The 26,938-nt window shown below is 37.3% G+C and overlaps 1 protein-coding gene across 1 annotated transcript in view; it reads left to right on the plus strand.

Annotated features, from left to right (window-relative positions):
• cdh23 (cadherin-related 23) overlaps nt 1-26,938 on the plus strand; it is a 256,259-nt gene that overhangs the window by 154,289 nt on the left and 75,032 nt on the right. Inside the window, exons 12-14 of the mRNA XM_067386032.1 lie at nt 472-630; nt 22,784-22,848; nt 24,710-24,947. Of these exons, the coding sequence (XP_067242133.1) occupies nt 472-630; nt 22,784-22,848; nt 24,710-24,947 (462 nt within the window). The remainder of the gene's footprint in view (nt 1-471; nt 631-22,783; nt 22,849-24,709; nt 24,948-26,938) is intronic.

Consider the following 26,938-nt stretch of genomic DNA (forward strand, 5'->3'; position numbering starts at 1 on the left):
GAGACGCGCTTGATTCCTGCCCGGCGCGGCGGCATATTAAATATATAAAAAATAGTTTTTCTGCGTGAGAAATACAATGTAAGGCGGGAGTGCGTGACAAAAGACCGAAATGAGTGACTGTCACGCTCAGTGCGTTACACTTGAGAGCCCTGAAAACTTTCAGAGTTGCTAACACGTTAAAACCAATAGGCAACAACACCACTTCCGTTGCCAAAATGCGCGCGCAACTATTTGATCACGTGGGCTGTAAAAGGGTCTATTGGCAACAATAATATTGTCTGTACACAAATAGTATGTAAAATAGTTCATTTTAATTAGACTGAATATTTTTTATTAATACTTTTCAGTACTGAATGAAATATGTTTTTTCCCTCTTGGATGATGATTCAAAATGCTTCCTCCTATAGGTTATTTTATGTGATGTTTTGACGCTGATGGTGGCTGTGGTTACATTTCTGCTCTTTTCTCCAGCTGTATGCCAACGAGTCTCTGTCGGAGCATGTGGGGTTTGCTCGGGTCTTCATCGACCTCATCAACGAGAATGACAACAGGCCGATCTTCAGCCAGGCACTTTATAACATCAGTTTACTTGAGAGCACTGCCCCTGGAACATCTCTACTGCAAATAAAGGTGAACACACACACCAATAGTTTTCTCCAGGCGTATTAGAACTACATGATGTTGCTTGTAACATTGGTAAAGTAGGGCTTTCAGTGATGTGGAATATGTGGACAGAATTAAGGAATACAGTCATAAATAAGTCATAAAAATTGCCTTTACAGTATAACAGAAATTTTTGGATGAAATCAAAAGTAGGCTGTACAGACTAGCGGACTAGATATGGACTAGTGCCTGTGAATATTAAAGCACAAAAAAGACTGCTATTTAAATATGATGTTCTGCGTATCTCTGTGTGAATGAGTGCCGTGGTTTTATCTACTTCGCATACTCAAGCATGCATTCAGCGTCTGCCATCTCACTATTTGAGGACATGAAAACATGAACTTCATCTCCAGAGCTGCTCTGAGAGTCACTTCACAAGCATTTCACCATTTAATTTGAAGGAAAAAAACACTATTGTCATATCATATATACACTCAGAAACTCTGTTTGTGTTTTTCGCAACAACTTGTCAGAAGTTTGGTTCAACTTGAATAAATTGTGAAAGAAATATATACTATTGTACAGATAGAATGTACTTCTTAAAATAATAATAATAATAATATAGTTTTTAAGGAGTATCAGCCATTTTTTTATTTAAAAATGAAATTATTAAATTAAAGTTTTATGAATTCAGTTGATTAGACATTCTGAAACCGTAAAACTATTGAAATAGAATCCAGAAAAATTCAAACGAAAACACAGAATTTGGGAGGGGGGAAAAAAACAGAATTTGGGGAAAAATTAAAGCTCATTTTATAGCCTAGACCCTAAAAATATAATAAATTGTTTTTAAAATATGTGTCAAGATTTGAATTTGCTTTTTGAAATTTTTTTTGACTACTAAAATTTGATTTAACCATTGAAACAAAATAAAGAAAAAAAATCATAGAAAAATAAAACAATATTTCATATTGCCCTGGTAAAGTTTCCCTCTGTGTCTGTCATGGCAACACAATGATTATACATTAGGATGTTAGGATTCTCATCTACAACTCTTTGACATCCATAAGATTTCTCTCCCTTTCACAGTGTCACGTCATTTATTTGATTTCAGCACACACACTGTTTCCAGAGCGCTGAAGGTCATCCCACACTATAGGAGTATAAATCACTGTGAACAACCACATGCAGCTCATAAATTCAGCCTATTATCACTCTCCCTCTGTCACTCTCACTCATGGATGCTATGGAGATCAATACTGATCGATACGCAGTCCAGGCTCTGGATTCAGGTGCTGGACTTGGGTCTGTGCAAGCTAGACCTAATTATAATAACTAATTCTAGTTCACAGGCCATATACATAAGCCTTAGGAGTAGTCAAGAGGATTCATTCATAAGTCACTAAGACCAAATCACAAACAAGACACTGTACACCATGAGGCAATAGCGATAGAGCCTTACGCCCATTTCACACTGCAAGCTTGAGCAGCATGTGAGCAGTGCGTGAGCGTAACGACATCGTCACTACAGCTGCAGAGATGTGCGAGTATTCACACAGGAAGCGTTTGTACATTCATCACAGCAGTGGCTCAAAGCTACATATAAAGTGAGCATTTCTTTACAAAGAGAGCTATAAATTTGTTTTTATAAGTTGGTCATTTATAAACTTGATAGTCTTGAAAGTTTAACATGAGAAGGTGTACAACATTCGCAAATAAACGTAAATAAATAGGAAAAGTTCCTACGCTCCTGCTTGACGCTCACGCGCTGCTCCTGCTGCTCCTGCTGCCAGTGTGAATGCATCCATTGGATGCACGTCGAAAAAAATATGCGCTGCTCACACGCCGCTGACACTTGCAGTGTGAAACCGGTGTTTTTCTTCATAAATGCAATACATATATTGATTTATAGATTTCAATCTACGATAAAACGCCAAAAAATAAATCTTTAATAAATAAATAAATAAATAGTGTCCGATTATCTGTGGCAGTTGTTTTCACAAGTTCACAATTACAAATGATGGAATAGAGTAAAAAAATATGTGCTGTCCAAAGGGATCGAGGGCTCCAAGCTTGGAATTTAGCCCAAACCAAGAGTTAAGAGTGAGGAATGGGGTGGGATGGGAGGGAGGGATGCAAAAAACTGCCGAGGTAACTATAGGTAAGTCAGCTCTCGTCTGTGTATGCCTCCACTCGAGCTGATTAGAAAGACCATTTGAACATGCTCCTCCCAAACTTTGTTTAAAACATCATTGTCGCTTGAATTCTGCAGTCTCTCGAGATGCAGACATGTAAGAGGCTGACAATTAGCTGAACATATACTATTTTAATTAGTGACACTTAGGCCGTGTGTCCACCAGAGCGTTTTTAGCCAGCTGAAAACGCTAGGCGCTCTGCTTAAAACGCCCATCTGTGAGCGCTTAAGAGCGCTTCTGCAGCGCAGCGTTTTTTTCCGTTGAGACGCTTTGTTGTTATGATACGGAATATCCGCGTAATTTGTTTCAGACTTAAAATGTTGACACAATGTGAAATTACTTGCTGTGTATTTTCGGAGAGCAGCAATATTAATTTTCTCAACCATTTTGTTCCGTTCTCTGTTTGTTGATGTTGTTGTACAGCAAGAATGTTGTGACGGTTGGCCGGTGTAGTATTTGTCCCGCCCCTCCTCCAATCTGATTGGACAGCTGGCTAAAAAGTGACAGTGATGAGCGCAGCGTTTTACTCAAATTTTAACTTTCTTCAACTCGAGGCGACCAGTAAAAAACGCCGAGCTCTCAGCGCTTGAGCGTGAAAAAGACGCTCAGCACCTCGTTACGCTCCTGGCGTTTAAAAAACGCGGCGCTCCCATTGAAAACAATTGAAAAAGTACGCTAGCAGCTGGAAAAAACGCTCTGGTGGACACACGGCATAGCCTACATTTTAAAACCTTTATTTGAACATGGCAATGTTTTTATTAAAAACTCTTTATTTGAATATGCAACATTTTATTTTAAAACCTTTATTTGAATATGGCAACATGATACCTCATTCTACAATATTTCTATGATTGCTGACCGAGACTCCTCCTCTATCAGCCAATCACTTTGGTCATAGCAAAGCTACTGGAAGGCAAGCCTGCAAACTTTAGCCAAAAAAGCATAACAGCTAATGTTTACGCTCCGGCTCTGGCGGTACGCAGGGAAGGAGTTTTGAAAGGCAGGCACTGATGTCACTGCCACACATGATTAAGTTAGCCGTTATGCTTTCTCTAATGGTTAGAGATACAGACCCTCTCATCTCACTATAATATACAATCTCTGGGTCATAGTTAGTAAGCGTGTTGACATCATCCATAACAACAAGGTCAACCCCACCCATACTTTTAGCTTAAGACTTCTCTCTATTCCTTAGTAAAAGTTGGTCTCAGCAGCTTTGTGAATAGGATTTAAAACTCTTAGCTAAGAACTTTTCCTGCTATTTAGGAGAACTCTTAGTGGTAAGATAAAATGTTTTGTGAATACGGCCCCAGAGCTTCTGCATTGTGAGGAGCAGATGATGGTGCTATTGGGGCATTCGTGGCCAAATGGTTAAAGAGTCAGACTGGGAACCCGAAGGTTGTGGGTTTCAATACCAGCAGGAAATAACTGAGGTGCCCTTAAGCAAGGCACCTAATCCCCAATTGCTCCCAGGGCGCCACAGCCCACTGCTTCGGTTGTGTGTCCATAGTTTACAGTGTGTGTTCACTACTCACTACTCCTAATGTGTGTGCACTAATTGGATGGGTTAAATGCAGAGGACAGATTCTGAATATTACCACACTTGGCCTTCACATGTCACTTTCACTTTTTTACTTTCACTATTTGTTGTGAAAATCCGCTTAGAACTTTTAAACAAAACTTTTCTGTTTAATATTAAAGGGGTCATATCATGACGAGTCAAGTTTTCCTTGATCTTTTGAGATCAAAGAGCATCATGTACTATATGTGCATGATGTACAGAACTTTCTCTGCAGTCCAAAAGGAACATTTATTGGAAACAAACAATAACATATTCATTGGCAAATAACTACTAGTCAGAAATGTGGCCTGTGATTAGGATGGATTTGCAATGTAGATGACGGTAATAAAAATGCATATTATTACCTCAGTGCCAACATTAGAAAAGACTGGTTGATGTTTCTAAATCTCTGATCATTTTGGTTGGACTTTAAATGCTTTAAATGTTCCAGCTCTATGAGTGGACTTCTACAGGAAAAAAAGAGTATGACCTCTTTAAAAGGGCCAAAGTGAAAAACATGATGTTTTTGCTCTTTTATACCTCTAAGGTTAGCCAATCAAATGCAAGACAGACACAATTTGCATACAAACAGCTTGAAGGTAGGTACAGTAGTTTCATAAAAGGGTCAGAGAAGGTGAAAAATGTAAATTACAACGTTTGAGATACTTCGACTAACATTATAAGTGGGTTCAGAAAAAAAAAAAGATAATTTGGATCTTTTTTATGTTTATGGGTGTCCAATTCACATTAAATTATTTTTTTGTTGTTGTTACTGTAATTTGGGGAGGGATTATATTACATTTTTATGAAATTAATAGCACAATGCAAAAGAAGGAAACAAACAAACAAACAAAAACATGATGGTCCTAAAATAAGTTTCATTAAAATTGAAGTGATTTGTTGGTGAGCACTGAAGTTCAGAAGTTTGTGGTCAGTAAGATTTTTTTAATAAATGTTTTATAAAGAAGTCACCAAGGTGCTCAGCTAGGCTGCATTTATTTGATCAAAAATATGGTATAAAAACTAGCCTGACGTGGTCATACTCAATTCTAGTCAGAATATGAGTCTGATACTGCTCCATTGGGCTTTGATTATGGGGGCGTATTTCAACCGATCCAGGAAAGACCTCAATTGGATAGACCTACAACCAATCAGAGCTACAGAGTAAGTGACGTATGTTGAGCGACGCATAGTTGTCAACAGAACTCTTATTAGCGACCATCGGGGCCAGCTGATAAATCAAACTTTTGCCGAATCCCGTAGGAAGGACGGCAAAGACATCTTTCCCATCGACAAATGCCTTGATCGCGCTCCTCTGTTCCTCTTTTAAAATTAATGCGCTGTCGATATCTTCTATAACGGACGCGATGGCGGAATCTACACATCTCAGTTCTTCAACAGCCATCATTATTGTAAACTAATTGACCTTTTGCAAAGACTCGCCCCCCTTAGTTACTGTTTCTTTGTCCAACAAGCCGTGGCGCTGTCACGCCACACAGAGTGGAAAATACATCGCGGAGCAAAGAAGAAACTGACAACACATCGACAGATGAGACAGAGCAGGTTAGTTATGATACTAAACAAAGTCCCAGCTTTCAAACAGTGTAGTTATTAAATGTTATTTTGTGGCTCTTTAATGTGTTGTGACCATGATCGTGACAGATTGCTGTAGCGCCTCAGCTCAAGAGGCTCGTGAACCGATCATCTCTTCCTACTAGTCCATTTATAGCATCAAATAAACATGAATGAACATGAGAATGAATGTTGTTTCAAATGCGGAAAAACGTCAATATGCACAATTTTTCAAGTTTAACTCCACCGATGTTAATCTTCTAACTCCTGACTGCTTTGTTGGACAAAATGGCGGATGCGGCGTTCTGATTGGTTAGATCGCTTGTCAATCAAACTCCCCAAGCGCTCTTTGATGACGTGGGTCGTTACGTAACCGCAGATAGCCTGTCCATCATCGATTAAAGCCCGCCTTGGCAATTTGATTGGCTCGGCCTTCTGGGAGCCGAGCATAATTACTCCACAATGGATCGAGTCCAGACCGAACTTCCCGTCCAGAAAATGTTGTGGGCGGGGTTCGGGCTGGCACCCAGGCTAGGTAAAAACAGTAATATGTGAAATATTATTACATTTTAAAAGAACCATTTTAATACATTTAAAAATGTAATTTATTCCTGTGATCGCAAAGCTGAATTTTAGGCAATCACTTCGGAAATTTAATTAATTAATACAGTTTATGCACTATGGTTTAAAAAAAATGGTAATAAAATATGACAAGATCTCAGAATTAAACTGTGTCAGAAAAAAATAATCTTAATTATGTCAGATAACACTTAAGCAAAACATGGTCAGGTCAAAGTGTTTGAATAATTTTTGGTTCCAAATTTTTATCAGTTTTACTGGTATTCCACTATATGAAGAAGTTTTGGGTATAATATGTCACAGTTTACTTTATTTTGCTATAGTGTCTATAGTGTCCTGCACCCATTAGTAAAAATATATCAAAAATGTCTGAATAATTTTTGGTTTGACTGTATATATATTCTCTCTCCTCTTCCTTTCCATGTCTGATGAGACATATCGTGTGTGGCAGTGAGTCTTTTATGTCGATAAATGCTGTCTGCTCTTTGTCACTGGCTCACTCATGACATGTAACAGCCTGTAAAGACAATAGAGTGGTAACTTTATCCACAATGCTCCGAGGAGAAGCTGAAACACAGTTATGTGGCAGCAGCCTTATGATTACTCACTGTTCTCTTTTTCTTTTCTTTTTTTTGTTTTTTTGTAGTATCTCAATTCTCTCTTTTCCTCACCAAGCTTCAAACACCTAAATATTTAACACTTTTCCTTTGCAGCTTGCATTCACTGTTATTTCCTCCAGATGTAATTTCTTCCATCCAATTGCAGATGTAGTTGTGTCTGTACCTCTTATTTTGTCTCTGAGGCTCTGTGTGTGTTAAACAGATGTCTGGGGCTGCTGCTAATGTGCTGCTGGTAACTCACTTGAGACGTTAAGAAAAAGAAAACACACACACACACACACACACACACACACATCCATATGTTCCAACATATACATTTACATACCTGTCAGATAGCTGTCAGCTCTGGCTCATTATGATGGATGCTCTTTTTTCTCAAATTGTTTAAACTATAACTTTTAGCACACCAGGGTGATCATAAACATGAAATTGTCCAGCCATGACTTCCTGTTCCACAGGAGTATAAACATGAGAAAACACAAAACTCAAATTCCCTTAATCATTCATCACAATGAGTAAAACCATAGAATATAGTTCCTGATGTTCCACACAAAATTGTTGAGCTTCACAAAATAGAAAGTGGCTGTAAGAAAATAGGTAAAGCATTGAAAATCCCATTTCCACTATCAGGGCAATAATTAAGAAGTTCCAATCAACTAAAGATGTTACGAATCTGCATGGAAGAGGACGTGTGTCTTAATCGTCCTAATGCACATTGAGGAAGAAAGTTTGAGTGGCCAAAGACTCTCCAAAGATCACAGCTAGAGAATTGCAGAGATTAGTTGAGTCTTGAGTCTCAGAAAGCCTAAGCCTAAAATGATTAAAGAGCACCTACATCACCACAAGTTGTTCGGGAGAGTTTCAAGAAAAATCCTCTTCGCTCATCCAAAAACAATCTCCAGCATATTCAGATGTCAGACATGACTGGAACTTCAAATGGGACCGGCTTCTATGATGAAACTAAAAAAAGAACTTTTTGGCAGCAAACCCACCAGATGGGTTTGGTGCACACATGGATAAAAAGTACCCCATGCCCACGGTTAAATATACTGCTGGATCTTTAATGTTGTGGGCCTATTTTTCTGCTGGATGTCCTGGACATCTTATTCAGATACATGGTATCATGGATTCTATCAAATACCAACAGATAAAAAATCAAAACCTGACCGCTTCTGCTAGAAATCCTATAATAAGCCATGGTTGGATCTTCCATCAGGACAATGATCCAAAACAAACATTAAAACCAACACACAAATGTCATCTTTGATCATATTTATCAAGTGTACCAACAATTTTGTCCACGTCTGTGTGTGTGTGTGTGTGTGTGTGTGTGTGTGTGTATGTATGTATATAAATAATATACACTATTTTGCTAAAAGTATTGGGACACCCCTCCAAATCATTGAGTTCAGGTGTTCCAATCACTTCCATGGTCACAGGTGTATAAAATCAAGCACCTAGGCGTGCAGACTGATTCTACAAACATTTGTGAAAGAATGGGGAGCTCAGTGAATTCATGCATGGTACCATGATAGGTTGCAACCTGTGCAATAAGTCCATTCGTGAAATTTCCTCACTACTAAATATTCCAACTGTTAGTGGTATCATAACAAAGTGGAAGCAATTGGGAACAACAGCAACTCAACAACAGCCACAAAGTGGCAGACCATGTAAAATCACAGAGCAGGGTCAGCGCATGCTGAGGTGCACAGTGTGCAGCAGTCACCAACTTTCTGCAGAGTCAATAGCTACAGACTTCCAAACTTTCTGTGGCCTTCAGATTAGCTTAAGAACAGTGCGTAGAGCTTCATGGAATGGGTTTCCATGACCGAGCAGCTGCATCCAAGCCTTACATCACAAGTGCGATGCAAAGCGTCAGATGCATTGGTGTAAAGCACGCCGCCACTGGACTCTAGAGCAGTGGAGACGTGTTCTCTGGAGTGACGAATCACGCTTCTCTGTCCGGCAATCCGATGGATGAGTCTGGGTTTGGCGGTTGCCAGGAGAACGGTACTTTCCTGACTGCATTGTTCCAAGTGAAAAGTTTGGTGGTGTGGGGTTGTTTTTCAGGGGTTGGGCTTGACCCCTTAGTTCCAGTGAAAGGAACTCTTAATGCTTCAGCATACCAAGACATTTTGGACAATTTTCATTATGTATGGTGTATATATCTTTATATTCACTATATATCTTTAAAAAATATAGTGTATATCTTTTTTATTTCAAAAGTTCTATTTAGTATTTCTAAGTAAAACACTTTCAGACACATTAAGCCAAGTGCTGGAGCAGATCACTCTGTCAGAGCTGATTGTTCTTTAAATGCTGTTTTTAGTCTGTCTTTCAACTTAATCTTTGCCCGGGAACCCAGCCCAAAGAGCTTAGAGTCTGAGTAGTGGATTGTGGGCTATGAGTGTGTTTGTAAGACTGCTGGAGACACTTTCTCCCTTAAAAGAAAAGCTCACAAACCCAAAGGCCATATCACTCCATAAATCACTCATCTCTATGCCACTAATGCCACCAAACAGAATTAAATTGAAAATTGAATGGCCCAGATGCTATAACATTGGATTAAAATAAGTGGGACCGGACTACCTGTTCGTTTGATCCAAGTAGTCAAGGTTTGGCTGGTTGGTATGGCCTAGTTAGCACCTACTTGTAGATACCATCACTACACCATTGTGTATAATATTTATATTTGCATTTCTTTTGTACTTCTAGTAGCATAGGAATAACACTATTTTACCGGGACATAACCTAAACCTGTTTAGCATTTTTTTCCCCCAGAGGTCTGTAAAAATGATCACGTGTTCTTGTGCCAAAAACATAATTATTATTTTTTTTTTTATGATCACTCAACCTCTCACTGACCTTTAGAATCAACTGTACCTTTAACACATCATATGTAAATGACCACTGTTGCGCTAAAGTTTTCACATCTGAAATAAGTTACAACACAGAGCTGTCGGGTTCACTCTTTCCTAATGCTGGGATTCTTCGGAAGGATATGCAGAGCCTTAAGTACTAAGCAGAGCACTAAGCAGAGCACTCTTTTATTTCAAAAGAGCAAGAAAATACTTTTTTCATACATTTTTCAATGACATGGCCACTTTAACACTATTCCAGACTATATCACCCCATAAATATAGCCTCATTAACCCTTAACGATCAGATATTACCTGTTCATAATATCTGAATTGTGAATCTATGCTGTCTGTCTTTTTAACATCGTCATAAAAGCTCTATTGTTTCATTAAGTGAGTTTAGTGCTGCGATCCTGCAGCACGGACCCCGTAAAATCAGCAGCAGACTCACGGCTCAATGGCATCGCCATTATTGCTCGAGCTGTTAAAGCAGGTGAGATCCAACACATCACTGTGACGCAAGTAATGTCAATTAGTGAGTAAGCAGGTGTTTACCTGGTGGTGTTTCCCCAGCTGTTTTTGACTAATTTATCTCTAGAAGCCCCATCTACCTGTATGGTTTTAAAATTGGTCACTTGATTGGGCACATGATGCTGCTTTATGCGTCTGTTTGTGTAGGCAGCACGGAAGCTCACTAGTTTATTTAACAGAACCTCACTTTGCAGAACTACAGTATCTACAGTGTAGTTTCAGCAGAAATATTGTATGTAGCACTACAGAATCATGGCTTCCACATCACAGCTGTGAATGTGTTTGTGTACTGCAAACTACTGAGTCTGACAGTATGAGACTGTTCCGCCTGCAGGCCGTGAGACGATCTGCTCTTGGTGGAGTCATAGCTAAACATGGCTTGTTTCTTTGAGGGATCCAGTGCAGCAGGGGTGTCCATATCCTGTCATGTGATCTAGAGCTACACTATATTGCCAAAAGTTATTGAATTCAGGTGTTCCAATCACTTCCATGGCCACAGGTGTATACAATCAAGCACCTAGGCATGCAGAAAGCGTCTACAAACATTTGTGAAAGAATGGGTCACTCTCAGGAGCTCACTGAATTCAAGCATGGTACAATGATAGGTTGCCACCTGTGCAATAAGTCCATTCATGAAATTTCCTCACTACTAAATATTCCATGGTCAACTGTTAGTGGTATTATAACAAAGTGGAAGCAATTGGGAAAAACAGCAACTCAGCCACAAAGTGGTAGGCCATGTAAAATCACAGAGCGGGGTCAGCGTATTCTGAGGCACACAATGCGCAACTTTCTGCCAATAGCTACTGACCTCCAAACTTCATGTGGCCTTCAGATTAGGTTGGGTTTGGCCCCTTAGTTCCAGTGAAAGGAACTCTTAATGCTTCAGCATACCAAGACATTTTGGACAATTTCATGCTCTCAACTTTGTGGGAACAGTTTGGGGATGGCCCCTTCCTGTTCCAACATGACTGTGCACCAGTGAGCAAAGCAAGGTCCATAAAGACATGGATGAGCAAGTTTGGTGTGGAGGAACTTGACTGGCCTGCACCTCAACTAGAGAGGGTGCTCACAATTGCTGTTTCTGTGTTTAGTGTAGATTCATGTATGTTTTATTTAGTTTAGTATACATTAAGTATATAATTTTTTTATCACTGAGTCATAAATATTACACTGAGGGAAATATTTTTACACCATGTGTATCACTGACCAGATGCCATACATGAAGTGTTACTTCGGTGTAGTTTTTGTGGCCATTGTTGTTTAAATATATTTTTTCAACTTTTATTTATATTGTGCTTTATACTGTACAGATTGTTTAAAAGCAGTGATAAACAGGAAAATAACAATCAGTTAGGCAAACATCAAATATGAGACAAATTCTGCTGTAACAGCTCTACAGAAGACAATGGTTTCAGGTTTTCAGCTCAGTGTTGATTCAGTTCAGTTCAAAAACAGTGTAAAGTTAATTAGTTATGAAATGAGTTCAATTCAGCTATAAGCAGCTCTACAGGAGACAACAGTGTCGTTATGCACTCAGTTCAGTATCGATGTTGCAAAATTCATCAATAATGAAAAATGTAATACAGCTATAAAGCAGCTCTGCATTCTAGCCGTTCCCATTGTTCTCATCTAGCCCAATTCAGCTCAGATTTGTCAAAAGTGTCAGTGCAGTCAAATTGTTAATGCAGTATAACTGATTATTAAGTACCTTTTAAACCCTAACTAAGCAAGCTAAATGAAACAGTGACAAGGGACCTAAACTCCATCTGGTAACAGAAATGGAGAAAAAGGCTTGGGAGAAACTAGGCTCAGTCAGGGGCCAGTTCTCCTCTGGCTCAATGAAAGAACATGGTATGATTTATTCCACAAGTCAGATTATGGATTGATATCATTTTAAATTTTTCTTCTATAGTAATTTTCTGTTATATAATCTTACCCGTTTTGTCTTATTCCATAGGATGATTTTTTTTTTTCTATCACTTTTTTGAGCATAACTCTCTCTAATAAATGTGTTATTTTCAAACAGGCATTTTTTGCAGTGTAACATACAAAGTTGTGCATCACAAAACCCCATATACACATAGCCTATTGTGTATTTGATAAAGAATTCGTACACACACAGAGACATTGTTTAATATTTATCAGTGATGGCAGTGGTTATCATTATAAATATTTATAGTGATTTAGTTTGTATGTGTCTCATGAGATGAGGGCAGCTCATATCTGCTAAATTGCTTCTTTGTTTTCAGTCTGTCTTTTGGCTGTGGTTTGTTTGCATCTCTCCATGTCCTATTTATTATTTTCACTTGTATTGATACACACTCTTTTCCTTCAGCCATTATAACACTAATGGGTTTCTGTCCCTTTGAGTGTGTTTGTGTTTGTTGGTTTATGGTTTGAATCTGTGTGTGTTTGGAGTGTGTTATTGTGGATTATGTTTGTGTTTTCTCCTTGAGCTGTGGGGTTTTGTTAGTGTGTGTGTGTGTGTGTGTGGTCCTGGTAAACCCTGCCTACACAAAGATAGTATTACCAGTCATTTTGGGGGACATTTTTTGGTCCCCATGAGGAAAGCAGCTTATAAATCATACTGATATGATGTTTTATGAAAAAGTAAAAATGCAGAAGGTTTTCTGTGATGGGTATTAGGGGTAGGGGATAGAGTTTGTACAGTAAAAATCTAATACTTGCATTACAGTTAATGAAGAAGAGGAGAGGATCTATAGTTTTGACATAAGTGGTAATATTTCTTTATCTGGGTTTCTGTTCTCAGTTTTCTGTCATCATTCTTTGCTTTCAGTCTTAATTTTCTTCCCTTTAATCATAAAGAGCAAGGAGGAGAACAGTCGCTGATGAATGCATGGTCTGTCTATAAATTATTATAGCTGCTGGCTAAATGCAAACCATATATTCATGTTGCCAAATCTCTCTGTCTCTCTCTCTCTGTGTCTCTATCTCTATCTCTGTCAATTCTGGTATAGTTTGGCTGTGGTGCTCATGTCACACTCATTTTAATCCCTCTTTTTTGTTGTTGTTATGGCCAAATGTGAACGGAAAGCTGATCTATCGCTCTCTGTCCACAGCACATCTCTTCTTTCTCCTCCCTTTCTTCCTCTCTCTTTGAATCACTCTTTTACTAATTTTCTTATCATGGTCCTCCAGTTTGTTAAGACGTTCATCGTGTGTGCGTGTTTAGTTAATTGCTGTAATAGGTTTATTCAGTAAACAGTTGATAAGACTCAGACATCACCCTGAGGCAGCACTTGTCTTTCCTGTTTTGTGATGATTTTTGCAAGGGAAAAAAAGTATTTTTTAATTATTAAATTAATGATAAATATATATACACCGATCAGGCATAACATTATGAGCACTGACAGGTGAAGTGAATAACACTGATTATCTCTTCATCACGGCACCTGTTAGTGGGTGGGATATACAGCTATGGAAAAAATTAAGAGACCACTCCAAGTTCAGAAATCAATGTTAAGTGGTCTCTTATTTTTTCCATAGCTGTATAAGGCAGCAAGTGAACATTTTGTCCTCAAAGTTGATGTGTTAAAAGCAGGGAAAATAGGCAAGTGTGAGGATTTGAGTGAGTTTGACAAGGGGCAAATTGTGATGGCAAGACAAAAACTGCATCTCCAAAACTGCAGCTCTTGTGGGGTGTTCCCGGTCTGCAGTGGTCAGTATCTATCAAAAGTGGTCCAAGGAAGGAACAATGGTGAACTGGTGATCATGGGCGGCCAAGGCTCATTGATGCACGTGGGGAGCGAAGGCTGGCCCGTGTCTGATAGAAAGATGTCAGAATACACAGTTGCGTATGGGGCTGCGTAGTCGTACACCAGTCAGGGTGCCCATGCTGACCCCTGTCCACTGCCAAAAACGGCAACAGTGAGCACGTGAGCATCAGAACTGGACCACGGAGCAATGGAAGAAGGTGGCCTGGTCTGATGAATCACGTTTTCTTTTACATCACGTGGATCGCCGGGTGCAGGCCAATAATACTCTTACCTGGGGAACATTTAAGCATTTATTGTTGCAGACCATATACACCCTTTCATGGAAATGGTATTCCCTGGTGGCTGTGGCTCTTTTAGCAGGATAATGCACCCTGCTACAAAGCAAAAATGGTTCAGGAGTGGTTTGAGGAGCACAACAATGAGTTTGAGGTGTTGACTTGGCCTCCAAATTTCCCAGATCTCAATCCAATCGAGCATCTGTGGGATGTGCTGAACCCAGAGGCTCCACCTCAAAACTTACAGGACTTAAAGGATCTGCTGCTAACATCTTGGTGCCAGATACCACAGCACACCTTCAGGGGTCTAGTGGAGTCCATGCCTTGATGAGTCAGGGCTGTATATATATAAATGGCCAAAAAGCCAAGCTACAGGTTTTATTTTAATCAAAAATCTATTTTTTAAAAATACATAGAAAAACAAAAAGCTTACAGGAAAAAGCATACTCTGACTACAACATAATCAGTTATTAATATTTTGTTGGTTCTCTCGTTTTTGCATTTAACATTTAGATATTTAATAATATTTGAATAAAGGGTGAAGGTGCCTTCACTTTTGGCCACAACTGTACAATACAGTGAATTGGTCATGTATTGAACTGGTTGTATTGTCATGGATAATTAGGATTTATATGATTTTTGCAAGTTTTTATTGGTTAAAATGCACATGCATGTGTGAAAGAGATTGCTTATATCATGCAGTTGGCTTTATATGACTGTGAATTGTAGATAAGAGTATTTTTTGACAGAGGTTTAAGACAAAATGTTGTAATATATATTAAAGCAGCTTTTTATTCATTATGAATCACCTTTCCTTTTGGACATCCCCATAAGGATGTTTAGTCCGATTGTAAGTTCTGGAGACATTTTTCAGCTAATCTCGGTAGATTAGTGAGGCCCTTAGGGTCTCAGAGTAGTGTAGGCCTCTATGCGTGTGTGTTTTGGCAGATTGCTCTATTGGATTAATGTGTCACTAACAGCTTAGTCACAGATTCACTTTGACCACCGAGACTAATACTCTCTCTCACACACTCTCATCTGAGTGTCAAATTTACTCAAAACATTTGACGAAACTTGTTCCATCAAATTAATTAAGTAGTTAATGATATCTCTCAAAACTTGTCATCAAGTTCACTTAATGTGTTTTTTTGCAAAGAGTGAACTATATAGCTTAAGCAAAGTTAACTAATTTCCGCTCAGTGTTTCTGCTCAGTTGATTGTTTCTAAATCATTGACTCCAAATTAACATGAACTAAAATATAATCATCATATTAATTATATTATGAAATATTCTAGCAATTTAAAATAACTGTTTTCCATTATAGTATATTTTAAAAAGTTGTGATGTAAAAAGCTGAATTTTCAGCATCATTACTCCAGTCTTCAGTGTCACATGATCCTTCAGATATCATTCTAATATGCTGACTTGCTGCTCAAGAAACATTTCTTATTATTATCAATGTTGAAAACAGTTTCCACAACTGAAATATTTATATTGTATTGAAATATTTTCTGTTGCGGTCGTGGCTCAAACTGTTGTTGGGTGTGTGTGGTCTTATAGTGAATGAAAAGAGACTTTTTCGTGCTGTTGATAGTCTCTTGTCTCATCTGTCACAGCTGGATCTCTATTGAGGGTTTTTCCTCACCCTGGTGTCACTTTCGCTTTCTTTCACACTGAGATGTTGTCTGACATGTGTCAGTCAGAGAGAATCGCCTTTTCAGGGTTTGGTCAAACTATCAGGTGCACATTCAGGCCTGTCTTCAGGCCATTACTCTGCTCTTTCACTGAAGTTTAAGTGTCTTTGTGTTTCTGTTGGGCTGCCGCTGGAGTTTCAGGTGTGTGTGTCTTTGCACAGGAAGAAGGGATGGAGGAGAGAGAGAGATGCTATCACCTCTGCCGTCTTCTCTCTGCTCTGATCCCTGTCTATCTCACCTGACCTGCATTAAGTCTCCTGTCATCGTAGCGACTGTTGTCACACTAACACCTGGAGCCCGGCACTGTCATCACTGCACTTATGGGCCTGTCAATCACACGCACAGAGCGATAAACAGAGAGAATTGTGAGGGCAGAGACTGAAGAAAGGGGAGGATTTTGTTTGTGCAAAAGGGCATGAAGGAGCAATGGAGAGGACAATAGAGAGAGAAAAAAAATAGGTTCTTTCATTTATTTTTTTCTTTCTTTTTTTGTTTGCTGGTTTGTTCGGTTGTTTATTTGCTCTTTTTATGTTTATTTTGTTCGTTTATCCTGAACTTTGTAATTTAATTAGTTTATTTGTTCTTTCTCTTTCAATTGTTCTTTTCTTTTGCCTTTTTTCTGTGATTTGTTCATGTTTTTATTAGTTTGTTTGTTTTTTTGTTTCTTTCTGAAGAAGTGTATATAAAACAAAGCTATTGGGAAGATTAAGTCTTTGATTTGTTTCTTCTTTCTAGTTTTTGTTTGTTTGTTAATTTGTCTGTTTTCTCTTTGTGTGTTCCTTTTATTAATTTTGTTCTTTAATTTTTTGTTCTCTACCTTAGAAATAATTAATTTTTGTTCATTCTCATTTGTTTCTTTTTTGTCTCTTTTTTTGTGCTCTCTTTCTCTCTTTTATTTTTTTCCTTTTGTTTGTTTGTGGAAAGGTGCGTAATGGAAGTCTATAGAGAAAACTAAATGTAGTTTGTTCTTATGATCTTTTGTTTGTTTGTGTTAACGGTCTTTTTTTTTTTGTTCCTTTTATTCTTTTTGTTATTTTATGTTTTTTAACCTTATTTCTTTTGTCTGATTGTTTGTTCTTATTCTTTTTTCTTCTTTAGTTTATTTGTTCATTTTTTATTGTTATTGTTTGTTTTCATCACTTTGTTTTATTGGTTAATTTGTTCTTTTATTTGCTTGTTTGTTTGTTTTTTCTCTCACAGTGATTGGCTGAATCTATTCACAATTTTATAGTGAGCTCATTGGCTATTTATTTGGTTATTAAGATGAGAGAAGTGAATGTTGCGGTCCATGTCACAGTGAAACTCTGCCAGATTTTGTTGTTGGTGTTGTTTTGTAACAAACAGTTTTGGCCAGTTGGCTGAATACATTATAGCATGGCACAAGGCGAGCATTGGTCATAATCCACACAGACACACACACATAAAAACACACATGGAGGTCATCATCAGGGCACGTTTGAATCATGGATTCTAATAGTGGCACTGACAGCAGCACACACTCACACAACTCCATGACCCTGTACACCAGCAGCAGCGCCAGTCAAGTGAAACACCATTACCAGCGCCCAGCCGTGATCCATCAGAGAACGAATGCTCACGAGAGAGAGAAATTAAACAACAAGCTCTTACATCATATGCTTACCTTGACATCAACATCAGCACCAGAAAAAATTTAAGCATAACTGTTAAAGAACATCAAATTTGACATTCCATTTCAATGAGAATCAGCCAAAAATAATTTAATCAGGAACAGAGTCCATCACACTGTACAGGCATGAGCTCTGGGATTCACACACATCAAAAGGGATTTTGTGAAATGCGACAAACACCAAATATAGACTCTGCAGGCAGACTCCTGCAAGAATAACCCGTGAATGTAGCATAACACACTATATAAAAGCTGAAGACCAGATTTAGGACTATACATTTTTGCAGAGCCTTGGATTAAAATGCAGTTGTCATATTATTATTGAAATGCAGATAGAATTTCAAACAGAAATTACTGGAATTAAGTCACACCCGTATCCTTGATCATACTAATAGTTGTAGCTCTGGATGCAAACTCAGTTTCTGCCAAGCTAAATCTGATTAGCTGGCTTTACACAATTTTTGTGTATCAATCTTTTTTTCTTAATGAGTTGGTAAAACAACATTATCATTATACAACATTTTAAACTATCGGAGGCCTATGGTATCACATAACCTTGCAATATTACATGCTTAATTCAGCAAGCAGCATCTGGTCATCATTTAATTTCGAATGTTTTATATATTTATATATATATATGTGCCTGTAACACGGTTAGTAGTTGTGGGAAGAAGGAGGCGGGAACCGGCGAACGTTCAACAAAACTTTAATTCAAAATAAACAAAGAACAAAACGAAAGTAATGCCGGCAGACCCTCGCGGACGTCTGCCGGCCACACAAACATAATAAAACATAAAATAAAGTCCAGGCCTGGTCCTCTCTCATCCTTCACTGTAGTTGCTCCTCCTTTTATGCCTCCGGAGCTCCTCCGTGAGAGACTCGAGGCCGGCACGCCTCACAGGTGACGCTCACCGGCCTCGCGCCGTTCCCTCACGGCTCTCGCCCGCCCTGCTCGTCACAGTGTCTTTTTGGAGTCAGTTCAAATATTTTTTGCCACTAATAAACAGATTTTAAAATACATGTTCATTTATTTATGACACTGGAATTGGAAGGTAAAATCAAGTGTCAGGTGGGGGGAAAAAGTTTTTCAAAGTACCAGGCCGCTACAAGGAGCGCTTTATAGGAAGAACCAGTTGCTGCTGTTTGCGAGGCTCATATATGTTATTATCACATTAAACATTTCTGTTTGAGACATTTAAGACCCCGATTCTAAAAGTTCACTCAACTATAACTTGAAGAACGAACTGTCCAAAAGTCAGTCCAAAACAAGTTCGTTTTGTGTTCATGTCAGGAGTTCGAGACAGCTTGCCAAAGCGAACTTTGCAGAAATTTCACTCTGGCTGGTAAACACCTTCGAACTACCATTGGTCCATGGTGATTACATAATAGGTAGGTGTGGCTCTGGGGCTCCGCCTTCTTTGACGTTGAAATCTTCTCTGGTTCATTTCTTCTGTTGAGTCCGTCGAGGTCAAACGCGAGTAAAAACATGATCAAACTGGAGAGCTGTTTTATAGTAGAAAATGAAAGAGACACTGACACTGTTTTGTGTGTGTGTGTGTGTTTAATCTGTAAATCTGCTTGTTTTTAAGCAATCTATTGTATAAAGGGATATATAAATAGATGTGACGTGACTGCAGAATTGCTGAGCTTGTGCAAACATCCACATCACTATGAACAGATGCTTTCTAAACTACTGTTTTCTCACCACTGTCATTTTTGTTCATTTTGTTATTGACAGGAAAGCATGCGGCACATATTTACATATTCATCTAAACTTTGCCATGAGTATATCAGGGCCTTTACTAGCAAATAAACAAGATATCCTCATAAACACTTTTATGTTCTGCATTGTTTTTGTCATATCCATGACATAATCTGTAATATTTTTATATTTGGATGGCTGGATATTATACTTATTTTCCACATTTTGTCTAATGATGTCTATATAACCTGTCTCAGTTATAATGGCCTCATTGATTTCTGCCCTTAAATGTCACATAAGGAAACAAACTATGGTTGGTCACTTTAAATGTCATCAGATGGTCTCTTCCCATCCAAGTGGCCGGTTCTTGGCAGGATTAAGCTGCAAATTAGACCAGACGTTTACTATTGGCAAGGTCTGGCTACATGAGGCTATTGAGAATGCAACTGCGTATGTGAATAATTACAGCAAATAGCTTCGGAAAACTCTACAGATCCGATTCAGCCCACCAAATCAAGCCCCAATAACAAAATGTGCTGCTAACAGACACCTGCACATCTGCTTTGATGGATTATCATTTCCGAAAAAGAAACAAGTTCTCTTTATATCAGGATCTAACAGATGTTATACTTGGCGTTTGTGGTTTGTGTGTGTGTGTGTGTGTGTGTGTGTGTGTGTGTGTGTGTGTGTGTGTGCTTGAAAAGTGTCACTTGTCATATTCTATTTTTCCTTCACACACATACGCAGCTGTGCTGTAGTTTTTGTGGTAACTTTTTTTTTTTTACTCCTTTGTATTAATTTGCATAAAGATACAAGCCAGGTTTCCCTTCAGCACTGACAAACTTTATTTCTACATGCACACACACATTTTATGCAGTCTGTACACTATCTACTTCATGGGGAAATATGCCTGTACTGTATTTATTATCAAATGTATTGTCATTCTGAGTTTTTGTGATGTTGACTAGATGCCAAATTCAGCATCTGTCACTGTGTTTTTTGGAAACACTTTGTCCCATTTTCAGGAGAAAAATGTAACATGCTTTGATTATGCACTTCAGTTCAAAGGTTTGTAATTTTGTTAGTATGTTTATTGTTTGTAATTTTGTTTATTAAGTACAGCAAAGCCACATTAAATTGATCAAAAGTGACAGTAAAGACATTTAACATCTGGAAGTCTTGGTTTCTGCTATTTTTTTTAAGCAGCACAACTGCTTTCAACAGTGGTAATAACAAGATATGTTTTCTGGGCACCAAATCAGCATATCAGAATGATTTCTGAAGGATCATTTGACACTGAATTAATGAGTAATGATGCTAAAAATTCAGCTTTGCATCACAGGAATAAATTGCATTTAAAATATATTCAAATAGAAAATTATTATTATTTTAAATTGTAATAATTTTACTTTGGTCAAATAAATGCATCCTTGGTTAACATAACAGACCTCTTTCAAAAACATTAAAGGGTTAGTTCACCCAAAAATGAAAATTCTGTCATTTATTACTCACCCTCATGCATTTCCACACCCGTAAGACCTTTGTTCATCTTCGCAAGACAAATGAAGATATTTTTGATAAAATCTGATGATTCAGTGAGGTCTGCATTGTCAGCAAGTTAATGTACACATTCAAACACCCAGAAACGTACTAAAGTTATAATTAAAACAGTTCATATGACTACAGTGGTTCAACCTGAATGTTATGAAGCGACGAGAATAATTTGTGTGCGCCAAAAAATAAAATAACTTTATTCAATAATGAAGCTTCGAAGCTTTATGAATCTGAGGTCACATGAAGTCACATGAACCGTTGAAATTTCGAAATACTTATGACATAACGAAGCTTCGTTTACTGAAACCTCGTGACTTTGGTGCTCCGAACCACTGATTTGAAACAAAAGATTCGTAAAGATTCAAAGCTTCCTGAAGCAGTGTTTTGAACTCGCCCATCACTAGATATTGTTGAATAAAGTCGTTATTTTGTTTTTTTGGCGCACAAAAAGTATTCTTGTCGCTTCATAACATTAAGGTTGAACCACTGTAGTCACATGAACTGTTTTAAATATGTCTTTAGTAGCTTTCTGTGAATTTGATAGTGTCAGTTAACTTGCTGTCAATGCAGGCCTCACTGAGCCATCGGATTTGATCAAAAATAGCTTATTTTGTGTTCCGAAGATGAACAAAGGTATTACGGGTGTGGAACAACATGAGGGTGAGTAATTTATAACAGAATTTTCATTTTTGGGTGAACCAATGTTTACACTTTATTTTACAGTGCTGTAGTTACATTGTAATTACTCAAATAAGTACTGAGTACTGTTAATTAACTGTACTGTATGTACTTACTATAGAGTTACGGTTAGGGTTTGGTTTAGGGTTAGTTACTTGTAATTATGCATCATTTACTGTTATTACTACAGGAAGTACATGTAGTAACATGTAACTACAGCACTGTAAAATAAAGTGTTACCAAACGAACTAACTACAAATTTTTGAATGTTAGTATAATTAAACTGTTTCTTTCCATACTAAAAAATATATATTTAAATTGACTATTTTACCCAGTATTTGTATGTTATGTATTTTTATGCTCATTAGAGTTTAGAACCATGGTAAACCTTATGATAATTAATTGAGTCCAGTCTACTGTCAATGCACTTCATGTGAGGAGCACTAATTGTATAGCATGTATAGTTGCTGTCTATGTAGAGCGCTCCAAATTGAGTAGACAGTAAGGCAGTTCACTAGGTTTTTAAAGAGCAGCAAAATAAAAATAAATAAAGTGAGTGTAGAGGTGTGGGTCAACACGTCAGTGAGACCACTTACTGTATGTGTTGTCATTCATCTTCCTTTTACTTTAAAGCTTTGCTCTTTTATAAAGGTGGTTCTGACAATTTAAGAGTGGAAGGTGAAGTAAAAGCTTGTGTTGTTTTAGGGTAGAGGACAGGGCGGCCGGTTCATGCCAGCCCATCTGGTGTGAGGAGAGTTCTTACCCTTATGGTGCTTCCTGAAGAGTATGTGTGTGTGTGTCAGCGTTAATCGTGCAGAACAGAGTACTTTGTAGTGTAGGACAGGGGATGCTGACACCATCATCTCAATATTAAAACACCCTCAACACATACACACACATTCACATACAAAACAACCAAGAGTATGTATCTTATTGATGTTCATTGCTCTCTGTTTGTGTGTCTCTCTGCAGGCCACGGATAATGACATTGGCACGTTTGGAGTGGTTCGGTATTACTTCAGCGATGAGCCAGACCAGTGAGATTATCATTCATTAACATACTGTGACCTTTCACACTGATGCAGCATCCTGTTTAATTCATTAATTTCCTCTGATTAATTTAATCCACATCTCTGTAGATTTGCTCTCCTTTTCCTATAGACTGATTTCTTCCATGGCTGTGTTTGGAATGGAATACTAGCATGCTGTTTACTGCATACTAAACAGTATATACTGTCATATGATTTTTTTTTAGTATTTCTTTTTTTTTTTTTGCAGCAATACACATTTCAAACCAAAGTAGGCTTATTCTACATTGTCACATAACAGCACTATATTATACATTTAATTCAACAAGCAACATACAGTTATTAGCTAATTTCAGTAATAAATTATTTTGCATTTTTTATATATTATTAATATTCTTTTTATAATTTGGTTGGTTGGTTGGTTGGTTGGTTGGTTGGTTGGTTGGTTGGTTGGTTGGTTGGTTGGTTGGTTGGTTGGTTGGTTAATTGGTTGGTCGGTCAGTCGGCAGATAGATTGATTGATTAATCAATTGTGTAAATGTCTTGTGGGAGTCCCATCCAGGTTTTTATTTTATTTTATTTTTTTATCGAGAAACACATTTTAAAATGCATTTATTTACAATTACATTGAATAATTTGTTTATGGAAATAGAAGGTGAAATCAAGCATACTGCATTGTGGGATAGTATACAATATACTGCATATTTTTGCACATTATACTGCAGATATAATAAGATTAGTTATTGGTTTACGGCATATTTGTATACTTTGCAGTGTCTTTATTGTGAACTAAAACTATTAAAACTATTTTTAATAATGATTCATTAAATTCATTAAATTAATAATTTAATAATTTTCAATTGAAATAAAGCTGAAATAAAATAAAACAGTGTAAATATTAGATTAAAAAACAAAACAAAATAAAACAAACAAAAAAAAAATATATATAGATGTTGCCTTCAAGTTGAGGTCCTAAATGACTAAAACTACACTCTAAAAAAATGCTGGGTTAAAAACAACCCAAGTTGGGTTGAAAATGGATAAACCCAGCAATTGGGTTGTTTCAACCCAGTGGTTGGGTTAAATGTTTGCCCAACGTGCTGGGTAGTTTTATTTAACTGAATTGTTGTATAAAAATGACTGTATTGCTTGCTTAAAATGAACCCAAAATATGCTGGAAATTAACATTTATTAATATGTTTAATAAATGAGCATTTATTAATAAGATAATGAATAATAAACAATAAACATTGATTAAATTGCTTATTAATAAATGTACACCTTTTCATTATTATTGTTGCCTCTAGTAATTATGTGTCTGATTTTTAATTTCTCACCTATTTTGGATTCATTTTAAGCCAGCCATATAGTAATTTTATATCAGTAGTTGGGTTAAATAAAACTACCCAGCAGGTTGGGCAAACATTTAACCCAACCACTGGGTTAAAACAACCCAATTGCTGGGTTTGTCCATTTTCAACCCAACTTGGGTTTTTTTTAACCAAACATTTTTTAGATTGTAAAACTGATAAAAAAAAAGTAAATCAAAGCTAAATTGAAATATTTACAAAAAAATGTACATAACAAAAGTACTAAGTTAAAGTTAAAATGAAATTTTTAAAAAATAATAATAATAATTAAAAATATTAGTAAATAATTTAAAGGTGTGGTGTACTGTAAATAATACTAAAATAACACTTAAACCGTGCAAAGTATACTTAATGCGTACTGCTAGAATATAAGTAAAATGGTAGTATGCTATTCTAAACATAGGCTTTACATGATCCAACACTATCAAAGTTCTCATTACCTAATTTTTCTAAACGTTTCTTGCAACTATTAATTAATTAATGGTGTGTATTAACCCCAGGTTCTCAATGGATGCTGAGACGGGTTGGGTGACTCTGCGAGACCGGCTCGATTATGAGCTCATGAGGCGCTTTACTCTAACGATATTGGCTCGTGATGGAGGAGGGGAGGAGACTACGGGACGTCTCCGCATTAACGTGATGGATGTAAACGACAATGCACCAATCTTCCAGAAGGAGGCGTATACAGGTTCGCTCATGGAGAACGAACAGGCTCCACAGCAGGTCGTCCGAGCCCGGGTGAGAAACATAAAGAGATGTGGAGCATTGATAGACAGGCAGAAGAGAAACTAGAAAGAGGAAACGCTGTTCACAACACATTTTAATTTTTGTTTAAAATGTTTAATTTGAAACAAAAATTTCATTGTTTAATTTTTTACTGAGTAAAACAAAACATTTAATAATAGAAAATGTAGGGCAGGGTTTGATTTTATCCTTCAGGTACTGATTGGATGATGAAAAGTGAATACTGTGTCCCTCAGTCGATGGGAATGATTGAAAATGTCAGCTGAATTAGAACGTTTTTTCAGAGAAAAACATGAACCATTCTGATGTGAGCCCTGTTCTGATGTGTAATTGTGGGTCAGTCAGTCTGTTAGTGTTAAGTATGTCTCTGTTAGTGTTTAATTCTCTCCACGTGTGGACACTGCAGCACTAATTTCAGCTGTCTGCTCTAATCTGTACTGTGATTGACAGTTTAATGGCAGGTGCTGCACTTATCTGGCCAGCAGGTGGTGGTGTGTTTATGCAAGTCTGCCAGTTTTTATAATGTTCTAACATCAAAACAGTAGTGACCAAAAGTGATGTCAGGAGGGGATATTTACACAATGTTTGCTTTTAATGACACTTCAGGCTCTAATAAACAATCAAAATATGAGGAGTATATTATAATGGGAAGAAGAATACACTAAACTTGGTTAAGGTTTAAAATGACAAAATTGTTTGGCATTAACTCCAGCATATAATTAAATATGGGTTTTATTGTGTTATGCAAGAAAAGCATAGGAAAACAAAAAAGCTTGCATGAAATAAAGCATACATTGACTACAATGTAATCATTTATTAATATTTTGTTTGTTCTCCCTTGTTTTTGATTAAAGCAGCCATTCACCTGGGCATTGATTTACTAAACTTAACGCATATGTCGCGTTTAACTTCTTTCCAATCCTCCAAAAAAAGTTCTTCCCAAATTTGAGCTAATCATCGGCTAATCTTCAATGAGTGCTCATTAACATTTGTTTTGGATTGATCTATTTTTCGAGTTTACACCAAAAAAATGCTTTTATAAGAGAAGTCACAGACAATTGTGCAACAGGTATGATTCAGTTTATGGCACTTCTCAAACATTTCTGTGGTGAGCATGCATTTACTCACCTTACTTGCACAAAAACACATTCAGTATTCCTTAAAATGAATAAAAACAGTGAAATGCAAACTCAGAAAATTTCGCCATCCTGCAATAATTAATGTTAAATAATAGAAATATATATTTTTTTTTTTCCTGCGTCCTATTTTTCTGTGATCCAGAATTGCAGCACAGCTGAGATGTTTGTTTGTTTGAGCAGCGCCCTCCACTGTACAGATGTGAATTTGCATTTCCTTTAGCCTTATTAATTTCTCTTTTGGTGTGAAAGGGCCTTTACATTTGCCAAAAAATTAACAAACAAACAAACAGCCCAGCCCAAATGAAAAAAAAGTAAAGCAAAAGTAACGTAATGCGTTACATTCAATAAAAATGGAACTAAGTAATCCAATTAGTTACTTTTTTTTAGGGAGTAACGCAATATTGTAATGCATTACTTTTAAAAGTAACTTTCCTCAACACTGGTTGTTATTCACTTTGAGTCTGTTCAATGTTGATTCAATTCAGTGTTGATGTTGCAAAAATTGATTCAGCTCTAAAGCAGCTCAAAGTGGTTTCATCCAGCTCAATACAGTTCAAGTTTTTATTCTCATCCCTTAGTGTCAGTGCAGTCAAAGCAATAATATTACTGAATATTAAGTGTTCCCAACTAAGCAAGCTAAATGCAACTGTGGCCAGGAACCCAAACTCCATCTGTTGACATAAATGGAGAAAAAACCAGGCTCAGTTGGGGGGCCAGTTCTCCTCTGGCTCAATAAACAAACATGGTGTAAATTATTCCAGGCTGCCTCACAAGTCAGACTGTGGATTGATATCATTCAGAATATTTCACTATAATTTATAAATAATTATAAAGAATAATTTATAT

The sequence above is a fragment of the Chanodichthys erythropterus genome, chromosome 5, assembly GCF_024489055.1.
Source record: "Chanodichthys erythropterus isolate Z2021 chromosome 5, ASM2448905v1, whole genome shotgun sequence".
NCBI lineage: Eukaryota > Metazoa > Chordata > Actinopteri > Cypriniformes > Xenocyprididae > Chanodichthys > Chanodichthys erythropterus.